General features: G+C 32.5%; 1 protein-coding gene across 1 annotated transcript; it reads right to left on the bottom strand.

Moving 5' to 3' along the window:
* Positions 1–317: 317 nt before the first annotated feature.
* On the bottom strand, positions 318–15,450 carry LOC126846985 (neurotrophin 1). Its single transcript, XM_050586903.1, has 10 exons — positions 15,240–15,450; positions 7,566–7,744; positions 6,026–6,326; positions 5,490–5,586; positions 5,262–5,406; positions 3,654–3,770; positions 3,016–3,162; positions 2,818–2,941; positions 2,344–2,588; positions 318–629 (listed from the first exon to the last, which is right to left on the bottom strand). Exons 1-10 carry the CDS (start codon positions 15,276–15,278, stop codon positions 386–388), a joined length of 1,638 nt encoding a protein of 545 aa, XP_050442860.1. The 5' UTR covers positions 15,279–15,450; the 3' UTR covers positions 318–385.
* Between the last annotated feature and the right edge of the window lie 4,196 nt (positions 15,451–19,646).

Raw genomic sequence — 19,646 nt, forward strand, 5'->3', positions numbered from 1 at the left:
TTGCGTCGTGTTAATTAAAGGATGAAAATATGGCTCTACAGTAACAACTTAGAATTATTGCTCTAGAAGGCTGAAATGTTTGACATTTCTTCTTTTCGCCAAAACAAAAAATATTCGGGCAGGGGTGGGGGTTTGCGAACAAAATTGGTGTTTATTTCAAGGACAGTCTAATATATTGTTATATATAAGTACAGAGTTGTGCATCATTCAAATACAACTTTATCTAAACAATTTGCACAACTCTGATAATGTCTAACGTATGTTATACCTGACCCAGGGGCATGAGATAATTTCACATGTAGGTAAAACAAACAAAGTATAAAAAAAAATTAAGTGTATTTAAAAAATAAATAATAAAAAAAGAAAACAGTTAGAGTCACGCGTTTCATCTCAACGACCTGGGACCGAATTCGTCCATCATGGGATTCCAACCGCTGCTGGCGGCCTGGAATTCGTTGGGAGCCATCAGGTCGGCTTTGCGCTGCACCACGTCCTGGGCCCGGACTTCCGGCGGTGTGGGCTGAGGGGAAACAAAGTATTCCATGATTGGGTGGTAGTTGTAATTGGTCCTGGTGGTCGGTTGCATCCCTGGAGGTTCGGTCATCACAATTTGGGTGGTGGTGGTCGACCTGTGGACAAGACAAATGAAAATTAATGAATTATTTACATTATCTCATTGGTTCCCGTCTGTAATCTCCTTGATTTGGCATTTCCAATCCCATTTTTTAAATTACATTTTCCCATCAAAATGTACCCCCATTGACTGTTGTATAATTTTTGTTAGGCATTATTTGGTATTTAAGTAGTATTATTGTAGAATATTATTAATTGTGAATTTACCTGGTAAATAAAAAAAAAACATCCGATAGATAGCAATTTATTTCTTTAAAAACTATAGGGCGCTGCCGCCTACATTAAATTATTTTTTTCTATCAACAAATATAGACGTGTAACTGATTTATAAAATTCCGAATTAACGCACCAACATCAGCTAAGCTTACTTAGGATCAACAATAGCAAAGGCAGAGTTGTGTATTCAAATAAAACGTTATCTAAATAATCGTCTAGATAACACATTATTCGAATGAAACGTTATTAAAAAAATTATTTCACAATTTATCCAAATAAAAATGTAATCGAATAAAACATTATTTGAATAATTTGTTTACAATTTATTCAAATAAAAAGTTATTTAAATAAACACATTTCTTCCTATATGTACTGTCTTTAAACATTTTCTAAACATAGTAAATAATAGATTTACGAAGTAATGTTTTAAAATATATCTACTTGAAAAAAAACACTTTAAATAATATTTTTAAAAATTATTCGAATAAGAATTTGCATAACTCTGAACACAGGACATTGACTTCATGGTTAATATTGCATGTAAAGACTAAAAAGTGGAACCCGTCGGTCGTCATACAATGAAAAGAAGTTACTGAGAATAGACCATAAAATGATGACTACTTGGAAACTAGCTTATAATAATTTATTTGGTACCTAAATTAATTTTATAACAAGTTGTATATATTTATATTTTTCTTTACTAAACGAGTGTTCTAAAAAAAAAAACTAAAAAACAAGTTTGAGTGTACAGCGATATAATCTAGTGTAAAAATCGATTAAAAATAAAAAAACTAGAAAATAATTACTCACTCAAAATATTGTTAACTCACCTAATCGTTATTAAATAATTAAAATCGTGAACTAAGCTGTTAAACTATATCAAATATATTTTTATGTTATTAATTTTATAGCCATGATCACTCGATCATTAGTCGACCAATTATAATTATTAGATAATAATAGCAATAGCACGAGAAAATATTATGTAATTCAATATTATTCATATTATACTTATAAGTAATTTTGTAAATAATATTATATTTTGTTTTTTTATAAATTAAATACCAGTTGGTCTGGCCCTGTCTTCCTTTTTATATTTCAATTAACTCTTTGAAGGGCGGTGGTTAATATATTAACCACTTTTGTTATGGTCCCTCCTATAGGGGTGGTTGTTGGAGTAGATAGAACCACATTTTGCCAAAAAAAAAAAAAATGTGGTTATCTACCACTTTTTTTTTTTTTTGGCATCGGTTTAAAGTAAATGCTCGCAATAGTCAGCTAAACACACCTTCTTAGAGCATTGCGGTTTACTTGTCATTTTGATTTCTCACTTGTAAAGTTGTTTCTTGTATACAACCCTCGAGAGTGTGGTTTTGGTGACATTTGTTGCCCCTCAAAGAGGTTTAATGCAACTATGAAATTCGATTTTTTTTTTTTAGTTTTATTTGTCTAATATAGTTTATACTCGATTCCGTCGCTTCGAGTGGCAGTTACCTATTTCGATTTTTCTTGTAAGGCCTTCTCGTGACCGGCGGGTACTTGGCAGGAAGGGTTTCGTGGACTGCATACTGGACAGGACCAGACGGCGGTATGGGCAGCCGTTTGACCGACAGCAACTTCTTTGGATTGGTGTTCGAAGACTGCGTGTGTAAGTCTTCCGACACGGAGTTGTGCGAATCCAAACTTTCCGAAGTCAACGGATTCAACTCTTGAAGGTGACACGAGCAACACGTGGGCACCTGTATAAAAGTGAGTGTACACGTTTTTAGTGTAAATAAGGTAAAGATGCGAACTAACACAGCGCGTACTAGCTTGTAAACAGAAGGACTCAAAACCGACATGACCGGAAATAAAAAAAATCGCCTTCATCGCCCACAACCGAGATGGCGGAAAATTTACTTCGCTAAACATTTATTGCCAACACGTTTCATCTAGTTTATATTGTCTTTGCCACCTCGCTGTACTCACTTTGAATATGTCCATGGTAAGTCCGGAGAAATGATCCCAGGTGAGCAGCCTATGATAGTTGTACACCTGACGGCACGTCGACTTGAACTTGGTGGAAACGTGCGAACACCGAGTGTCGGGTTTTCTAAGACAAGTCGGGGTCGATAATTAATCAACGGTTAACGATGTAACGGTTCGTCTCGAAGTCGAATAACTTACAAGCATTTCTCGAGCCGCAACGTCTGAACGTACTCGTCTGTGTTTACCACATATTTCCACTGGCCGTTGGTGGATCTGGCTTTTTTCGGTCTTGCGATAGTCACGTGGCTCTGGCAGATAGCATCTTCCGGGGTATCGTCGGCACGCCTGCAAAAATTAAGAAAAAAAAACCTATTTTAATAAATTATTTGTAAAAAAAAAAATGTGATCTAAAAATATTCACACTTAATTCATATTCCATCGGAGCACACACTAGTTATGTCACAACGTGACAGTTAAAACTAGTATAAGTGTTGGCTTTGAATAAAAAAACAATTATAAAAATAAATTTAATAACTCATAACCTTATCCCTCTCACTACTCGAACGCGGAGTAATTAAAATTTACAATTTAAATTCTAATTAAAAACTACATAATTAGTTTTTCAGATAATTTTCTACTCAACTACCGTTAAGTTAGGTTTACATTCTATTTCGGTTAAAACTTAATCACATTCTATTTAACTGATGTTAATTTTTAAACGGTTTAGTAGTCTGTACTAGTTGCTCAGAAAATGCACAAATGTACAAGTAAGGTCGAGTTTTGACTCTGGGAACAAAACTAAATAACTTAAAATTAATGTACCCGTTACAACTTACCTTTCGGCTATGTTAGCATCAAATGCACTAGTCAAATTAAATTTAGGATCTTTGGTCAGAGCTTGAAACGCCGTTTTGCTATTGGCTGTGTCTTCAATGCTTTCGATGATTTCAAGACTGTAACGGTCGTAAGACATTAATTATTGCTAATACACAAGTAATATATATTTTTATTTAAATATTTATAACAAAATTTAGAGGTGGGGGTTAAATATTTTCCAACTGGTAAGTCGATTTTTTATGTATAGTCATTTAGAGTAAAATTCATCAAAATTGTATAGTAGACTGTATAAAAAATAATTACATTACACTGTGGCGGTGTTGTGTTTTTTTTTTAACGGTGTTTATTAGAAACCCTTCACTCTGAATAAAGTTACTTACAGAAATAGTATAGTTAATCACTTGAAAAAATTGTTTTTTTTTTTTAAATACATTAGAGTAAAATCATGTAAATTATTTTTGTTTTCCTTAAATTAAAAAAAAAATCGATAAATTAAAAAACTGTACTGTTATCCACCAACGTATAAAGTATACATAAAAATACAATACAATTTCTATTATTCGATTCAAATTAAGATGAAATTTAACTAGAACTTTCTTATCCGTTAGGATTTAGGTTAAGGCGGTAAACCAAACCTTGACATTAAAATACCAAATTGTTGACCTCGTACTATGACGACAACAACAACAACTGGAGTGTTAGTACAAACCGGTTCGTTACCGTTAGGTTTCAGTTGTTTTTGAACATGTATTTTTACAATAACATTGTGGATAAAGGATCCTGTGGGAGATTTCCAATTTAATCCTTGTGGGAATTCCCGTCAGAAATCTTCTAGGAGAGGACATTCGGAGATAAGATAATAAATGACAGATATAAATGATAACAGATCATAATTAATGACACAAAGTGGCACATCGGTAGTAAAAAAAATTATACGACCACCGTATTGGAGTCGGAGTAGTCCCGAGACTCACAAGAAGTGTTAACGACTGAAAGTGATAAAATCATTTTCAAATAAAACCGTCTAAACGTTTGATTTCACTGTAGGTTTTTTATAACTGTAATTGAGAGTCATTTTCTATTAATAATACATAGGTAGTGTTTTTTTCATGTCTGAGGTCTAAACAATATACTTTTCAGATTTTCAATTATAAAATATTGTGACCCAATACCGTGTATGTGTCAAGAGTGATGACTCTTGACTCATCACATCATAAACTACACGTCTTTGTCAACAGGACGGTCCATCCGACCAATTACCTCAGTGAAAACATCAACTTGACTTCAAAAGTATTCAAGTATGAATTGGGTTAGGACGCAAGGGTGCAAGTAGTAGTAGATCTAGGATGAATGCTGCTGGGATTGTACGGATTTTGAGATAAGGTCGTCAAACAATTTAGATAGATGAGAAACAAGGATATTAGGAGAATATAGCTGCTTTTAACATGGACAAGATCACCAGAGTTGAGGATGTCAATCAATCTTAAGAACGGGTGGAAAGACGCCAGTGTCTTTAGGATCGCTCGAACAGAAGCCAGGCAGGCCAAACAAGAACTTCTTCCAAGTCCAAAAATAGAGACTACTTTGAATACTGACAGTATACTCACTCGGGATAGGATTGCACGCTTATGCAAATGTTGTCGCCGAACAATTCGCAGTCGTCCAACGGGCTTTCTGGCGTGGCAATCACGTGCTCGGTTATTTTAGCCGGACGTCTGGGCACGGATATGGGCAAGTATGGTCTTTTCTTGGCTGTTAAAAAAATAAATAATAATGTGATTATTATTTAGGTCATCGACCTTGAGATAGCTGTATAAATAATAAAAACCAGTTACCCGGTGGCTCAGGAATCCGTTGCGGATACCGGCGGATCAACGAGTTTGGCAGGCGCAAACGATTAGACGGGTAAGGTGAGCCCGGCAGATGATACGACTGCATGCAAAAAAAAAAAAAAAATATTAAAAAATTATAATAATAAATTAAAAAACAGCCAGTGAACTTTTCAAATGTTTGGGCCAAGAAAGTATTTTGCAGATACTATTTATATAGATCTGATACATGATGAAATAGGTTCGGTCGTTCAAGAAATGACAAGGGGTAGAAAGGAATAACCCAAAAAAAAGACATTGGATCATGAATATGATCAACTGATTTTCCATCTCGTATTAATCATCTCTTTTAAGCCGATTCTCTTATCAATCTTCTGTTTTTTGTGTCGATAATTTCTTATCAGTTATCCAGCTATTACCAATTTTTCCTTATCACCATCCACATCATTCACGCTTACCTATCACTATTCCATACCCTTATCTTTGCGTCACTAAAGCGGCCATTAGACGTAAAGTTCATGAAGCATCGTTACGAAACTTACCCCGTAACTAGACGCCCTGGCCGACGAGTCGTCGCCGTTGTTGCCGCCGGCGTTCGCGGTCCTAAGCATGGACGCTATGTCCGAACTTATGGGAAGCAACAGCTGAGCGTTCATCGCTTTGTCGCGGAGGTTGTGCATTTGACCTTTGCCCATGACCATGCCGGCTAGCGCCAACCTTTGCGCGGGCGTCATGGCCTTGATGATGGGCACCACTTGGGCCAGTCTCTCCTTCATGCCGGGCACGCGCATCGCCGACTGCACCAGCTTCTGCATCACGTCCGCCTTGCGGTCGGCCATGTTCCTGTATCGTTGTAAAGGTTATGGTTAAAATTGAAATATGTATATATATATTTGTATCTCAAAAGCGTCGGGACAACTATAAAAAACAGGAAGGGGATGGTATTTAGCACACCCTAAGTTAAACATTATATTCATATATGCAGAGATGAGCGAAAAGAGTGGATTTATTTAAGTATCGATAAGTTTAAATTACATTAAATTAATGGATTATGCAAATAACTCATAGATAATGGTCGGGAGTTAATGAAAAAGAAAAAATATTAAAAAACCAAAACAGTGGACTTAGGCCATAGTGGGGACGGGGAGGTCATAGGTCTACAAGAATTATTAAAACTGAAAGTGATAAAATCACTTTTGAATAAACGCTTCGATGCGAATCTGTGAATAGTATGTTCAACCCAGTACAGTCTTCATTTTTAATATTAGGGTGTATACGATTAGGGTTAATTGTCAGTCTATAAAATTGTATCACCATAGTTACCCACACATAACAACCTAAAAACTGACTACGGTCAAAGTGTAATTATCAAGTGAAAACAACATTAAAAATATATTGTGTTAACTACTTTTAATACATTTTTTTCATTCATTTAATGATGAATACTTTTTAGCATTTATTCTATATTTGTAATTTAAATAAATTTCTGCTTACAAATAATCAAAAATATAACAGGTTCGTTTCGGAAATAATATCCCATTTGCCGATTATTCGTTATGCTTTTGTTAGATTATTATCACCACGTCCCGTTTTAATATAAAAACATACCCAAGTAGACCAGGACCTATAGGACATAAACGTTTGCGTCTTGACCGTTTCTTTATATATTTTTTTTTTACAACCGCAGAACTATTGCTTGGGCAATAAAATAAAATAAATACATTAACTCTAAACGACGCGATCGGATCATGTATACCATCCATTATAGTGTGTTATAATATTATGGCAATACATATTTTGTCGCTTTCGAATCCAATCCGCGCGCCATACACTTAACGGTTTTCTTATTTTGCAGACATGGATTTTATTTTTTTTATTGTTTATACCGTGTACTTTTTTTTTTTTTTTATCCTATAAGTATCCGTTTACGCTGGCGTGTAGGTGTCTGCCGGCAATAACCATCGACGGAGAAAGCGGGTCGCCGAAAGCCGGCGCTTTTTTTAACGACCCGGCGATGACGGGTTTATTTTTCTTGAGACGTTTATCTTATTTTTATTTTTCTAGGGACCTCGATACACTTACACGGAACCATCCGGTGCCGCATCGCTGTCTGGCTCGACGCTGTTCGGATCGATGGTCGCCCCGACGCCGTCCGCCGCTGTTGTGTTTGGCAAGTCGCCGTTTTCGTTGTTGACCGAACCACCACCGTCGTCCAACGGGAAGTCTTCTAGTAAGTCATCGCAAGCGACGGCCGTAAACGCCTGGAAAAACCAAAAAAAATACAATAAGTTGAGCAAACCCACTGAATTTTTCGGTCACCTCTTTCTCTGTTAAGTCGCAGACTATATTATGAAAACGGTTAACGGCATACAACAATTCCATAACAACATCACGGTTTAGATGAAATGAAAATATGATCTAATCTGCGATAATATAGTCAGTTATCGTTTAAACCTCATGATTGATAAGGAGTTTGTGCAATAATATTGCAAAATATGTGCACAACGATTTATACTAATCAGTCTTTTTGAAATTTTCCTTTGTTTTCGGCCGAGTGAGCATGTGTTTTCATTAAAGTCTGTAGTAAGGTGAGAAACTCGATCCGTTTATTAATTTGATCGTTTAATATGGATATGTTTTTTGGTTGGCGGTTAGATTTCCGATGGTGATAAGAAATGACTGATAAGTGATAAAGGATTCGTGATAAGAAAAAAATGATAAGGGACATAATATCCCTTACCATATTATGATAAGAGATCATTTAGATTTAGGTTAGATTTGCATTAAGTAAGTAAGGCTAGGAGAACATGTTTTTCTGTAGACTAAAAAAAGCGAATTTCCTCGTTTTGTTCCTTGTTTCTATCAAATGTGCATTTCCGATTTAAATGCAACTAAAGCGTTTCAGTAGTTAGAGAACCAATAAAGACAAATATTTTCATTACCCGTGTAATATTGCTACTATTAAATGAAGGTAATAAGTTACCTCTAACGACTAAATACAAACAAACTAGAAAGAATAAACACATAACATTCACATTATTTTCTTGCAAATTTTCACCAAACTTTGTGAAAAATAACTTACTACAATCAATATTATAACATTTATTATAAAGTGATCAGTGATCACAACGAGATTTGTTTTAATTAACACTTTTGAACATAAAGTGAGAATACATCACAACAAGCATACCAATTGCTAACGAACGTCCAGGAAAATAAATAAAATGTGTATATGCGAAGAAACCCTTTCGTCTATTTGTCTTCTTTACTGCATCAGCTAATTAACGGTAATTAAGGTACAAAGTATATTTATTTTAGTATTCACACAACGATGTTTTTTTTTACTATCGATTGGAATTTGTTGTTAACATTAGCCTAACGCCGTATTTTTAAGTTAATTTACTATGCAAATCTTATACAAAGGTATATAGGCACTAAATAACACTGAATAAAAGATAACTACATTTGCAATCACTTCGTTACAATTATAGGCTTTGGTTTTAATTGAAAAAATTACCAATTGGTGATTTAAAAAAAGTGTGTTGATTTAATAACACAACTCGTTCAATACTTTTTCTAACAAAGGTGTGTAAATGCATATATCCTTAGTAAAGTATGTCAATTGAAACTATTACACTTTATAGTAAATAGTAATAATTAAAGCTGTTGTACTCCAAAAACATTAACTCACTTTGCGTTTACATAGTCGACACACTTTACACAACCGAGCTGTAGGTGTTACTAATCTATTATAATATGTAACATGGTCCGAGGACGGTCCATAGCATGACTTTTGAAATTTGCTAACGTTCTCTATTTTGGCCACTAATTGTTGGCAATTTCGAGAAAACTACGGCCAAAACGTGGACTAAAAAACCAGACCATGAACAGGCTTGATTAATCACACCGAAAACCACTGAATGACATGAACAAAATATTTCCAATTATTATACCAAGCTGTTCAATAATAAAAAAAAATAATAATAAAAATAGAACGCTAAGTTTCGTTGAACTTTTAAAATTAAGTCCTGTGTAATATTATAAGATAAAACTGATTTTAAAATAAATTGAAATTATCATTAAATATTAAATACATTTTAATAATAAATTAACGTTATTTTAGCGTTGTAAAAAATATTATTTTAAACGGAGACATATTCAAGCTTCTTCAGAAAATGCCCAAGAGGTTTGTAGAAATATAATTTGTTTAAAAAAGCCCCAACTTTGGTTTACTGTTAGAATATTCGATCTGGTTTAATGCGTACAGGATTTCTACTATAGACCAAGTGTTATTTACCTAGGACCTGTTTGAGTTGACTGCGCACGCTTTTGTCCAGAGGCTTAAGACGATTAGCATGAACCGCAAAAATACCGACGAATAATTGACGAAGAGCTCGTGAACACGTGTACTGTACCTACTAATCGTGTGTGGTCGATTACAAATCGTTCAATAAAATAACTCAAAGTAGGCACTTTGAATCTCGCTCGCACAGTTGAGTGTAATTAGCGTGGATTACACAGCAACGCTACATTACTTCTTGTACGTCTAATAGTTCTCATCTTATTGCCGGCTAGTTGTGAAACTGACGGTGTACAAAAATTAGGCACCTTCCTTAACCGAGTTCAATATTCGATTACAGAAGTGAGCAAACCGTAGCAATATACATCAGCTGTTATATGGTTAATAGATGTTTGTTGTGGATTGTGTATGAGATTTCAATACTCATGACTTGTGAGTTTCAACCTTAAGGCAGTGACTTTGCTACAATGGTCAGTCGATACACTAAACCGTGTTACCACTCGGCTAAGAAAATTAAATCCGCAGCTCAACATTTTTTCGCTTGAACCGGCTACCGTGTTAAACCGTGAAAAAAAATAACATTTACCAATGTTGAACGATTAGTGTCCATAGACAAAATGATACTCTTCCACAATATGTCTTAGCATATTTTAATAGAAACTCTACAACATTGGTATACCGTTTGAAATACCAAAAATGAATTATCGGTAAGCAAATAAATACCTATGCATAAATTGAACCAGTAACAAAGATGTATGTTTTGTCAGATTGTTTTGTCATAAGTAATAACTATGACTGTTGCAGTATCAGTCTTAGTTACATTACTTAGCGCATCAACATAATACTTTGCTACGGTTTGGTGGTCAGTCAATATGCTAAACCGTGTTACCCACACAGTCAGTTCAACAAAACCGTAAAATTATCAAATACCATTATTGAAACATTAGTGTTTATAGAGAAACGCTACACCACGTCATGACTTGGCATATTTAACCTCTTTTAAATATGATTAGGCGACTGACTAGCACGGTACCACACAAACGTGAAGTACAAACAAATGTAATTAAATCCATTTTTCCCAAAAATAATTTTTTTTTTTAGAAAATTAAAATAATATAATTGGTACGTACCGGTTTTATTATTTTGATACATGATGTTTTTTTCACTTATCTGATTTAATTATTTTTATATTATAAATAGATTTGTAATTGAAAACAGAAAGCCAAGTACCAGTAAAATATGATGTAATATGACGAATGTTTTTTTTTTACATTGTAAATATAACATTTGTTTGTAATTATTAAATTTTAACTAATTTTAATGATATTTTGAACTCGATTGGATGGAAACTTATTTAAAAGTTTCATACTTGAAATTATTTTTATTTTATAAAAAACAAGCTTATTATTTACATTTTAACAGCTAATAAATGTTTATTAGCGATTATAGCGGATTATAATATGTAATTAATTTTATTAATAATTGAAATTAAAACATACTATAACAGTAACTTTTCATATGATCTTCGCAGGTACAATATAAGTAGTATTACAATTTATAAAAAGTATACCACTACATGAGTAACATTTTATGTAACATACTCCCAGCTTAACTCGTATGTTTTTTTTTTTAAGAAAAAAAATTGTTTTCCCAGTGAATCTCCTTATTATCTAGGGAATTGTTTAGTATATTAATACCGCTTTAACTGAGTATGATACTGCAACAGTCATAGTTATTACTTATGACATTATTTATGACAAAACATACATCTTTGTTACTGGTTCAATTTATGCATAGGTATTTATTTGCTTACCAATAATTCATTTTTGGTATTTCAAACGGTATACCAATGTTGTAGAGTTTCTATTAAAATATGCTAAGACATACCGTGGAAGAGTATCATTTTGTCTATGGACACTAGTCGTTCAACATTGGTACTTGTTATTTTTTTTACGGTTTAACATGGTAGCCGGTTCAAGCGAAAAAATGTTGAACTGTTAATTAAACTTTCTTAGCCGAGTGGTAACACGGTTTAGTACATCGACTGACCATTGTAGCAAAGTCACTGCCTTAAGGTTGAAACTCACAAATCATGAATATTGAAATCTCATACACAGTCCACAACAAATATCTATTTAACCTATAACAGCTGATGTATATTGCTACTGTTTGCTCACTTCTGTAATTGAATATAGAACTCGGTTAAGGAAGGTCATTATTTTTTTGTTTTTTACACCGTCACAATGAACAAACGTCAGACTAACTCAACAACTAACTAACCGACAGCCAGATGAGAACTATTTGACGGCAGTAACGTTGCGGTGTGATCTGCACTAATTACGCGCTCTATATAGTTAGCCACGCTAATGCCATACTCTTTCTTATGATATTCTTATAAATTAATTGTTGTATGACTTGATTAACTGATAGAAACTGGAAATTCAACAGTAATTTATTTTTGGCCGCATTTTCATTAGGTCTAAAAAAAAAAAATGTTTAATTTGTATTTAAGTGAAAATCTTAAGGAATAACCATCATCGAGAACCATTAAAGTATGGAAGTGGATTTAGTAAATACCTACTTATAAAAATATAAAATTCCGGCTGAAGGAAAGAACTGAATTTACAAATAGAGTTTAAGTGCGATCACACAAATGGACAATATTTAAATTTTTTTTCTTATAAAAAAATAAAAACCAAACCCTTTTAAACAAATACAAAAAAAAACAAAACAATATGGAAAGTTATATTGAGCGTGACATGTATTTTTTTTACGGATAACATGTTTTATACTTTACATAGGGATTTCTACTTAGGTAGGTTTCAAAAACGACTAAGTTAATCTTTATTTTACCGTTACAGAGAGAGAGAGAGAGAGAAGTAGCCTATAACGTTAATCTCGGGTGTCGTGTATTTCTGTCGAATAAGAGAACATGATTGACACTTTGTAGTAGATTGGTAATGTATGTCTATAAAAAAGTTATGTTGGTAGACGTTTTTAAGCAGGCGTCAATAATCAATCATAAACCATTTGAAATATTTTAAAGGTCTTGTTTAGTTTTATTTAAAAAGCTTTTAGCATTTTCAATGTATGACAAAGGAAATCTTAATGGGAATTGGAAGTTAATTTTGATTTGAATTTGGCCTTTTCTACTTAATATACAGCAAAAAATACTGGTTGTTGTTTTTGCTTATTTTTTTTTGAAATTTTTAATACCAAAATTTTAATATTTTATTCTTGTTCGTGTTTTAAATAATTCCTGCTATGTTTAATGCACCGAATTCTTCGTTTAATGAATATTAAACGGATATTATGTTTTTAAGAAGAAACGAGCGATCATAGCTTAAACAAAAAAGAGAGTGTATAATTTGTTTTATGTTTATAAATGTTGAATAGCAAAAAGTTGAAACAATATATACACACGACGTAATTTAATTGTTTTTACCAACCGAAAAAAAATCCCAGTACATCAATGTCGAGAATTGTAAGAAACGAGCGGTTAGTCTAGGTTAAGACAATAGTCTTGTGAAAAACACAGAAATGTTTGTTTTAATAGTACGTTGTTGTGATGGAGGAATTGTGTGCATTATACTAAAACAAAAATTGGCTTTTTGAGATGTTCAAAAAAAAAAATAACTTCAACGCAAACGGCCGATTGTATATTATAAATACATCACATAGGTACCACTAATATGAGATGGACAGTGTAAATACACTCATAATATTGTATTCGACAGGCGTTTGTCAAACTGTTGTGTGTCCCTTATTTGGAATGTCTTCAATTGGTTTCACTGTCAGTCGAACCAGACGATTATTTTTTTTTTTACCTTCACTACCGTTGAAGTGTATAGATTTATTTTTTTTTAGCGGACAATTCATAAAATAGCAACAGTTTTTCACTTTCACAAGACGTACGGCCAATAGACCGTGGTAAACAATAATATGACTATAAATAAACATAAACTCCAAGTCGCTTTACCGATCAATGTCAATATAAAAAAGATATAGTTTTTTTTTTTGTAGAAATAACTATCGCATTGGTTCAATAATTTTTTAGTTACACTAATACCGGAAGTTATACTATTTTTTTCTTCTTTTATTGAAACATACAAACTGTGAACATTTTCTTACAATACGTTTGTTTCAGTAAAGTTATACCTACTTATAAAATAAAGAAAATTGGGGTCTCACTCGGTCCATTAAATTTTATTAAAGTCACTAAATGTTTACATATTTTTGTGCAACCAAACCTAACATCAACCAATTTAATGGTAACTGTCTGATGTTTAAGACTTAAGGAACTCCTATTTATATATATCCCACCCAAAATAGCATCAGTAATACATTCTAAAGTATGTAAAAATGAGTCACTTCTATTTCTTTTAATCTAAATAAAAACGTTTATCTATATATATATATATATATATATATCAAAAAATAAGTCAATTATTTTTACCAGTTAAATAATTTGTAGAAAAAAATTCGTTTTCTTATGAAGTGTTCATCTAGATAAAAGAAACGTGTCATCTACAGTTTTAGTCATTATCTAGATACTTATAAGTTTATTTTTTTTGTCTAACTAACCATTATTTTATTATGCCTTTATTCAAAAAGTTCATAATATACAGAAATACCTAAATTTGGAAACTTTCTGTTTTCAATGTTTTTGTGGTATTATTCAATTTTGGAAAATTCTTTTTAAAAATGAATGCATTCCCATTCAGCATTCCTTTTTCACTATCATAAATAATTTAAAGCATACCTTTTAAAAAATATAATGTTTAATATTTCCTCTTGTAATAGGTATTAAAAAATGTAGATTAAAGACAGGCGTCAAAGGCAAACACCATTATAAAAAATCGTTTTTGTTTTTAAACGGAAAATCATTTTTTTTAAATTTAATGTATTGACATTCATATTTCTACATAAAACAAATGCATTCCCATTCCTCACCTTAAAATGAAATGTAATGCATTTAAGTAAGAATTTGCACAACTCTGATAGCACTATGAACGTATAGCAATTTTCCCATACCTAATACTCGACAACCCAAATACATTTTTTTTTTAAATAGAATTGTTTTAAATTTAATTGTTCGAATAAAAGTTTTACAAATAATCTCAAATTCAGTATTTCGAATAAAAAGTAATTTGAATAATTGTTAAGCGTATTATTTAAATAGTTTACAAGTGTTTTTTAATATATTTTTTATTAATTATTTCGTACACATAATATAATGTATACTACATTCACAAAATCTATACGAAAACCAGTATATATTATGAAAAAAATCGTTTTTATTCAAATTAACTGTGAAATAATTATTCGGCCAACGTTTTGAATAAGAATAAGAATTTACACCACTCCGGACATTTTTTTGTACGACACGGACATGAATAATAATTGTATTCCTTGGTTATTTACTTGTGGCATACTTAAAAGGGTTGGGTACTTACCGAGGCCGCCAACAAGGAAAATATCCAAAATGTGTGCATGTCAAGACGGCTGTGTTGCGGCGGTCGTCATTTCCACGATAACAGTGCAACAAGTGCAACAAGTGAGCGCGCGCGGATAGACCTTTTCGATTTGAATACGACCATTCGACTTAAGACGTCGCGAGGACGACCCGGCGGACAGACAAACAGATAAGTCACTGTGTAGTGTGTGTGTGTGTGTGTCTTGCAGATGTCGGCAGATGGAATGCCCCGGACCGGTCCGTTTGGTGGGGCGCACGCGCGCCGTTCACGGGCACCGAATAAGTTGGTCATCGCCAAGTTTAAGGTCAGTTACGTCGGCGAGGCGCCGCGACGCCTCCGGTGTACACATTATAATAATTGTAATTACACGGCAATCGTTTAAGTGTATGTGTACATTAAATAGGCACGAATAAAACAACAAAGCGGTTATAAAAAAAACACACACTCACTCACAACAACCGCATACTCGGCGGATTTAATTGCAGGTGCAAGCGGTACTTATCCAAGTGCATATCGAATGCTGCAGTTGTCGCCAAAGTTTTTCCATCAGCGTGACGTAGGATGCCAATTGGGTCAGTCTGTCCGAAAATGTCGAGATTTGACGTTCGATTAATTGTTCTTTTTAATCTGGTGACAACAATAAGAAAAAATGACGTTATTTCTTCCTACACGCCTTGTCCGAGACAACAATCGGGTCAAAAAAAAAAAATTCCTTCGCACAAGTTCACAGTTTGCAAGACAATGATAATGATGTGTAATATTTGGCCTGTGCTCGGGTTGGTTGTGTTCGATTGCGATGAAATGTTAAACATGGAAAAAAAAATTAATGTAAAACATTAAATTTCTCTAGTATATATATTTTTAATTTATTTCACTACTGCAACCATGTCATAAAAAACATATGACTTATCGGTTATAATAATATCACATTATCATATGAAATTCTAATTTATCTATTGGTCTGTACAGATGATAAGGATTATTCTGTGCAGCGTTTAACGACCTATAAGAACAGTGTTTATTTTTATTTAAAGTGGTCACACTGTTGCTCGCCTTCTTGCTAACTTCGTTGCTGAATACAGGGCATTCTAGGATGTTACAGCTCAATATATTTTTACTCTATGATACATACAAATACGTTTAAGGTTAATTTTGAAGTTACAGTAGATAGTGTCCTTTATAATTTAGTTTATTCTGACAATAGTATTGTCACAATGTAATAAATGTTAGCATTGATTAAGAATACAATACATGTATTCTTAATCAATGATGGCAGAAATAAACAGCCCCCTCTGTGACATAATCACTTGATTATTTAATTATGTAAACGTTTTCGTTGATAATTTGATTGATAATATTGTTGTTGTAGGATTTTCTTATTGCCGAGGAGTACAAAATATATAGCCCTGATAATGATGAAAATATAATGATTTGATACCTCTCAACAATTCACAAGCATTGCTTACAGGGATTAGGTATCAACATTTGCACTAGTATATTAATTATGATGTTGTATATAATTGTATAATATTTATATTAAATGTTTTGATGATTAAAAAATAAAATGATAAATAAAACTGATTCCAAATTCATATGAAAACGCACAAATCTATTATCCAGATAGTTGTTCCCAATAGTTTTGATCTAGATAATTTATTTTGATAATTTTTACCAAGACAATGCACAAGACTTGACTTACTCTAACTTTACTGATTTAGACTGTTTACTTGGTATATTTAGGTACTGTGCCGACTTGTGCTCGATAAGACTTCGCTGGTTTCGATTGTTTTGGTGCCGATTTTTTTTATTTACTACTTAAGAAATTGAATTTAAAATATTATTTTTCATCCGTATCTTCGTTGATCTATAATTGTATTTTTTATCTTTTCCCCTATTTAACGTAGCTCGTATTATGTTGTGACAGGCGACAGCAATGTAGGTACCTACTGCAGTACACGAACAAAACTCGACCCATCTATCTGACTACACTAACGTTCGGTTTATTGTGTCTGTACATTTTGATATAGTACATATTATTATTATTATTATTATTACTATAATTTTGTACGGAAAGAGTTATCTGGTACTTGCGGCGACTCGATCAATCATAAAATATCGTGCATATCAACAGCGGGTTATTTTTCCCAGACACTTTGCATGTGGACAGGTACATATATAGGTACACAACATAATAGTGTATAAAAATAATATTATACCTATGTAAATCAATCTTGTTTTTAAGTAGCACCGAAAAACGTTACCCGGCGTCAGTTAAACGTACCACGTGAAATCGTTACACCGGACAAGAGCAAATCGATTCGAATTGTGCTATTACTAATGTGCTTCCACGATGATGGCCACCATTACATACATTCTATATGCTAACGTTATTAGCATATGAGCATATTATCATTATTATTATTATTATTGTACATAATATAGGCCAACGTCCTGGGAAACAACACTGCACGGTCGACTCTCAGTTGTAAGTATAGCTCTTCTTGACTCGTTAAAGCGAATGTGTTTGCCCATTATTGGCCGCAGTATTCAGTCAACAGTATATACTTATCTTTGTTGGTCTTGAAACGCCAACACACATTCGTATTGGTATTATTATTATTATTAAAAGCAAATAAGAAAACCTGACAATGATTTTTATTTATAATAATATAGGTCTCTCGTTCGACAGTGCAAACGTTTCACTGGTGTGTACCAGACAATGCACACCTACGTCGTTAACCTAAAGTCCTAGATAAGAAAAAAGTAATAATATAATAATAAACATGTCAATCGGCCATAATATTATTTATATTATACTATATTTTTGTATTTAATGGGTGTTTTCTTTTTTTTTTAGTATCGTTTTATAAGTATAATTTTAAAAAAAACAATGCCAGTGACTTGTATAGTATTTTGCATAGACTATGACTTGGCGAATGTACCAACACTGATTAGAATCTTAAATCACCACCGTTTAGGGTCGAATGGAATTAAGTCTAAAATAATCATCTTGGGGCTAAAAATAAATTCCCACTCGGCAAAAATATATTTCAAAATTATAACATTTTAAGAAAGTTGCCACACTATTGTAAAGTATTAATTAAAATTGATATTTTGTTTGGAATTCAAACGTTAAGTAACTCTTTAACTCTCTATTAAACGTTTTAAATATTTAAAAATTATCATTGAAGCGTTCGTGTCGGTTTTGTATTTGATTTTCTGTCAATTTAAAAATATTTTACAATATAAAAATATATTTTAACGATGGCCATTATTACTTATTTAAAATATTACATTTTTTAAATATGTTATGGTTGCTGTATGGGTATATTATGTTTTGGCAAAACTAAGTAAGCTTACTTTATTTTTTAATAATATTTTCAAAATTATTGTTTTCAAAACCACAAACAATTCACTAAACATCAACCGAACACTTGGAAATTGCTGTGTAGCATTAAGCCATAGATAATACAGCGGTTAAAAAATATTATACATGTGAAAATGTTTTGCTAAAAAATAAAATACGTTTGAAATCTTAATTTTTTGTTTGATTGATTTTTTAATAGTTTTATTAATTTAATGTGTTGTCCCTACTCGTTTTTCAACATAACAAAATTAAACTAACAAAAATTTAAACAAGAAAGTGACGTTTATATTTTCAAATAAAAAATTTATCTTTTATGGGTCGTAAATGCGTTTTTTAGTATATTTGTTATGGCATTTTAATCCGTGTCCTAATTATGCGAACAATCAATCTGTAGAAAAATAGAGTAAAATTAGCAATGGTGCATGTAGGACGATCAGTAAGAAACAAATGTGAAACCCCAATATCGGCGCAGTAGTCAAATGAAAATTCTAAAAAAAAATAACATAACTAATATTTGGACAGCTGTTGTTAAATTATATTCATAAATTTATATTGTATTAATCGATTGATTTATTTTCTTTTTAAAAATATGTTATTCAAATAAAATATACTCGCTGTTTTGGTTTTTAAGGGGGGAAAACATACAGCTCTAATGGTAATAGGACATACTCGATTAATTCACACTTCCTATTTACAGACGCCTGTAGATCAGTAGAATGCGGACAATACCAACCAAAACGAATGGACCTCAAAAGTCTTAGCGGTATTATCTATTCTAAATAGTTAAATACCTAGTTTCAAAACTAGGAATCACTTTACAGCCTTATTCTGTTTCAGTAATAACATTAATAATATTGTCTTCATCCTTTACACAGAAAAACAAGCAATTTGTTGACAATTATTATTCCTTGGATTCGATTAAGATTTTTGTATAAAGTTTCCCTCTGATTTTTCGCATCCACATTTGATACGTTTTGTTATACTGAAAAATATAGTAAATTTTCCATCTTTAAGTTTTT

This window comes from Adelges cooleyi, unplaced genomic scaffold (genome assembly GCF_023614345.1).
Source record: "Adelges cooleyi isolate 19-005CV unplaced genomic scaffold, UGA_ACOO_1.1 ACOO_flye_CR_arks_rails_tigmint_CR_PRNA_9, whole genome shotgun sequence".
NCBI classification, from domain to species: Eukaryota; Metazoa; Arthropoda; class Insecta; order Hemiptera; family Adelgidae; genus Adelges; species Adelges cooleyi.

Excerpts from the sequence above, each read along its gene's own strand:
- LOC126846985 (XM_050586903.1), bottom strand. The coding sequence starts at position 15,278 with ATGCACACATTTTGGATATTTTCCTTGTTGGCGGCCTCG. Across the intron at positions 6,327-7,565 it reads GCGGCACCGGATGGTTCCGT|GAACATGGCCGACCGCAAGG; the intron begins GTAAGTGTATCG and ends ACAACGATACAG. Across the intron at positions 5,587-6,025 it reads CCAGGGCGTCTAGTTACGGG|TCGTATCATCTGCCGGGCTC; the intron begins GTAAGTTTCGTA and ends TTTTGCATGCAG.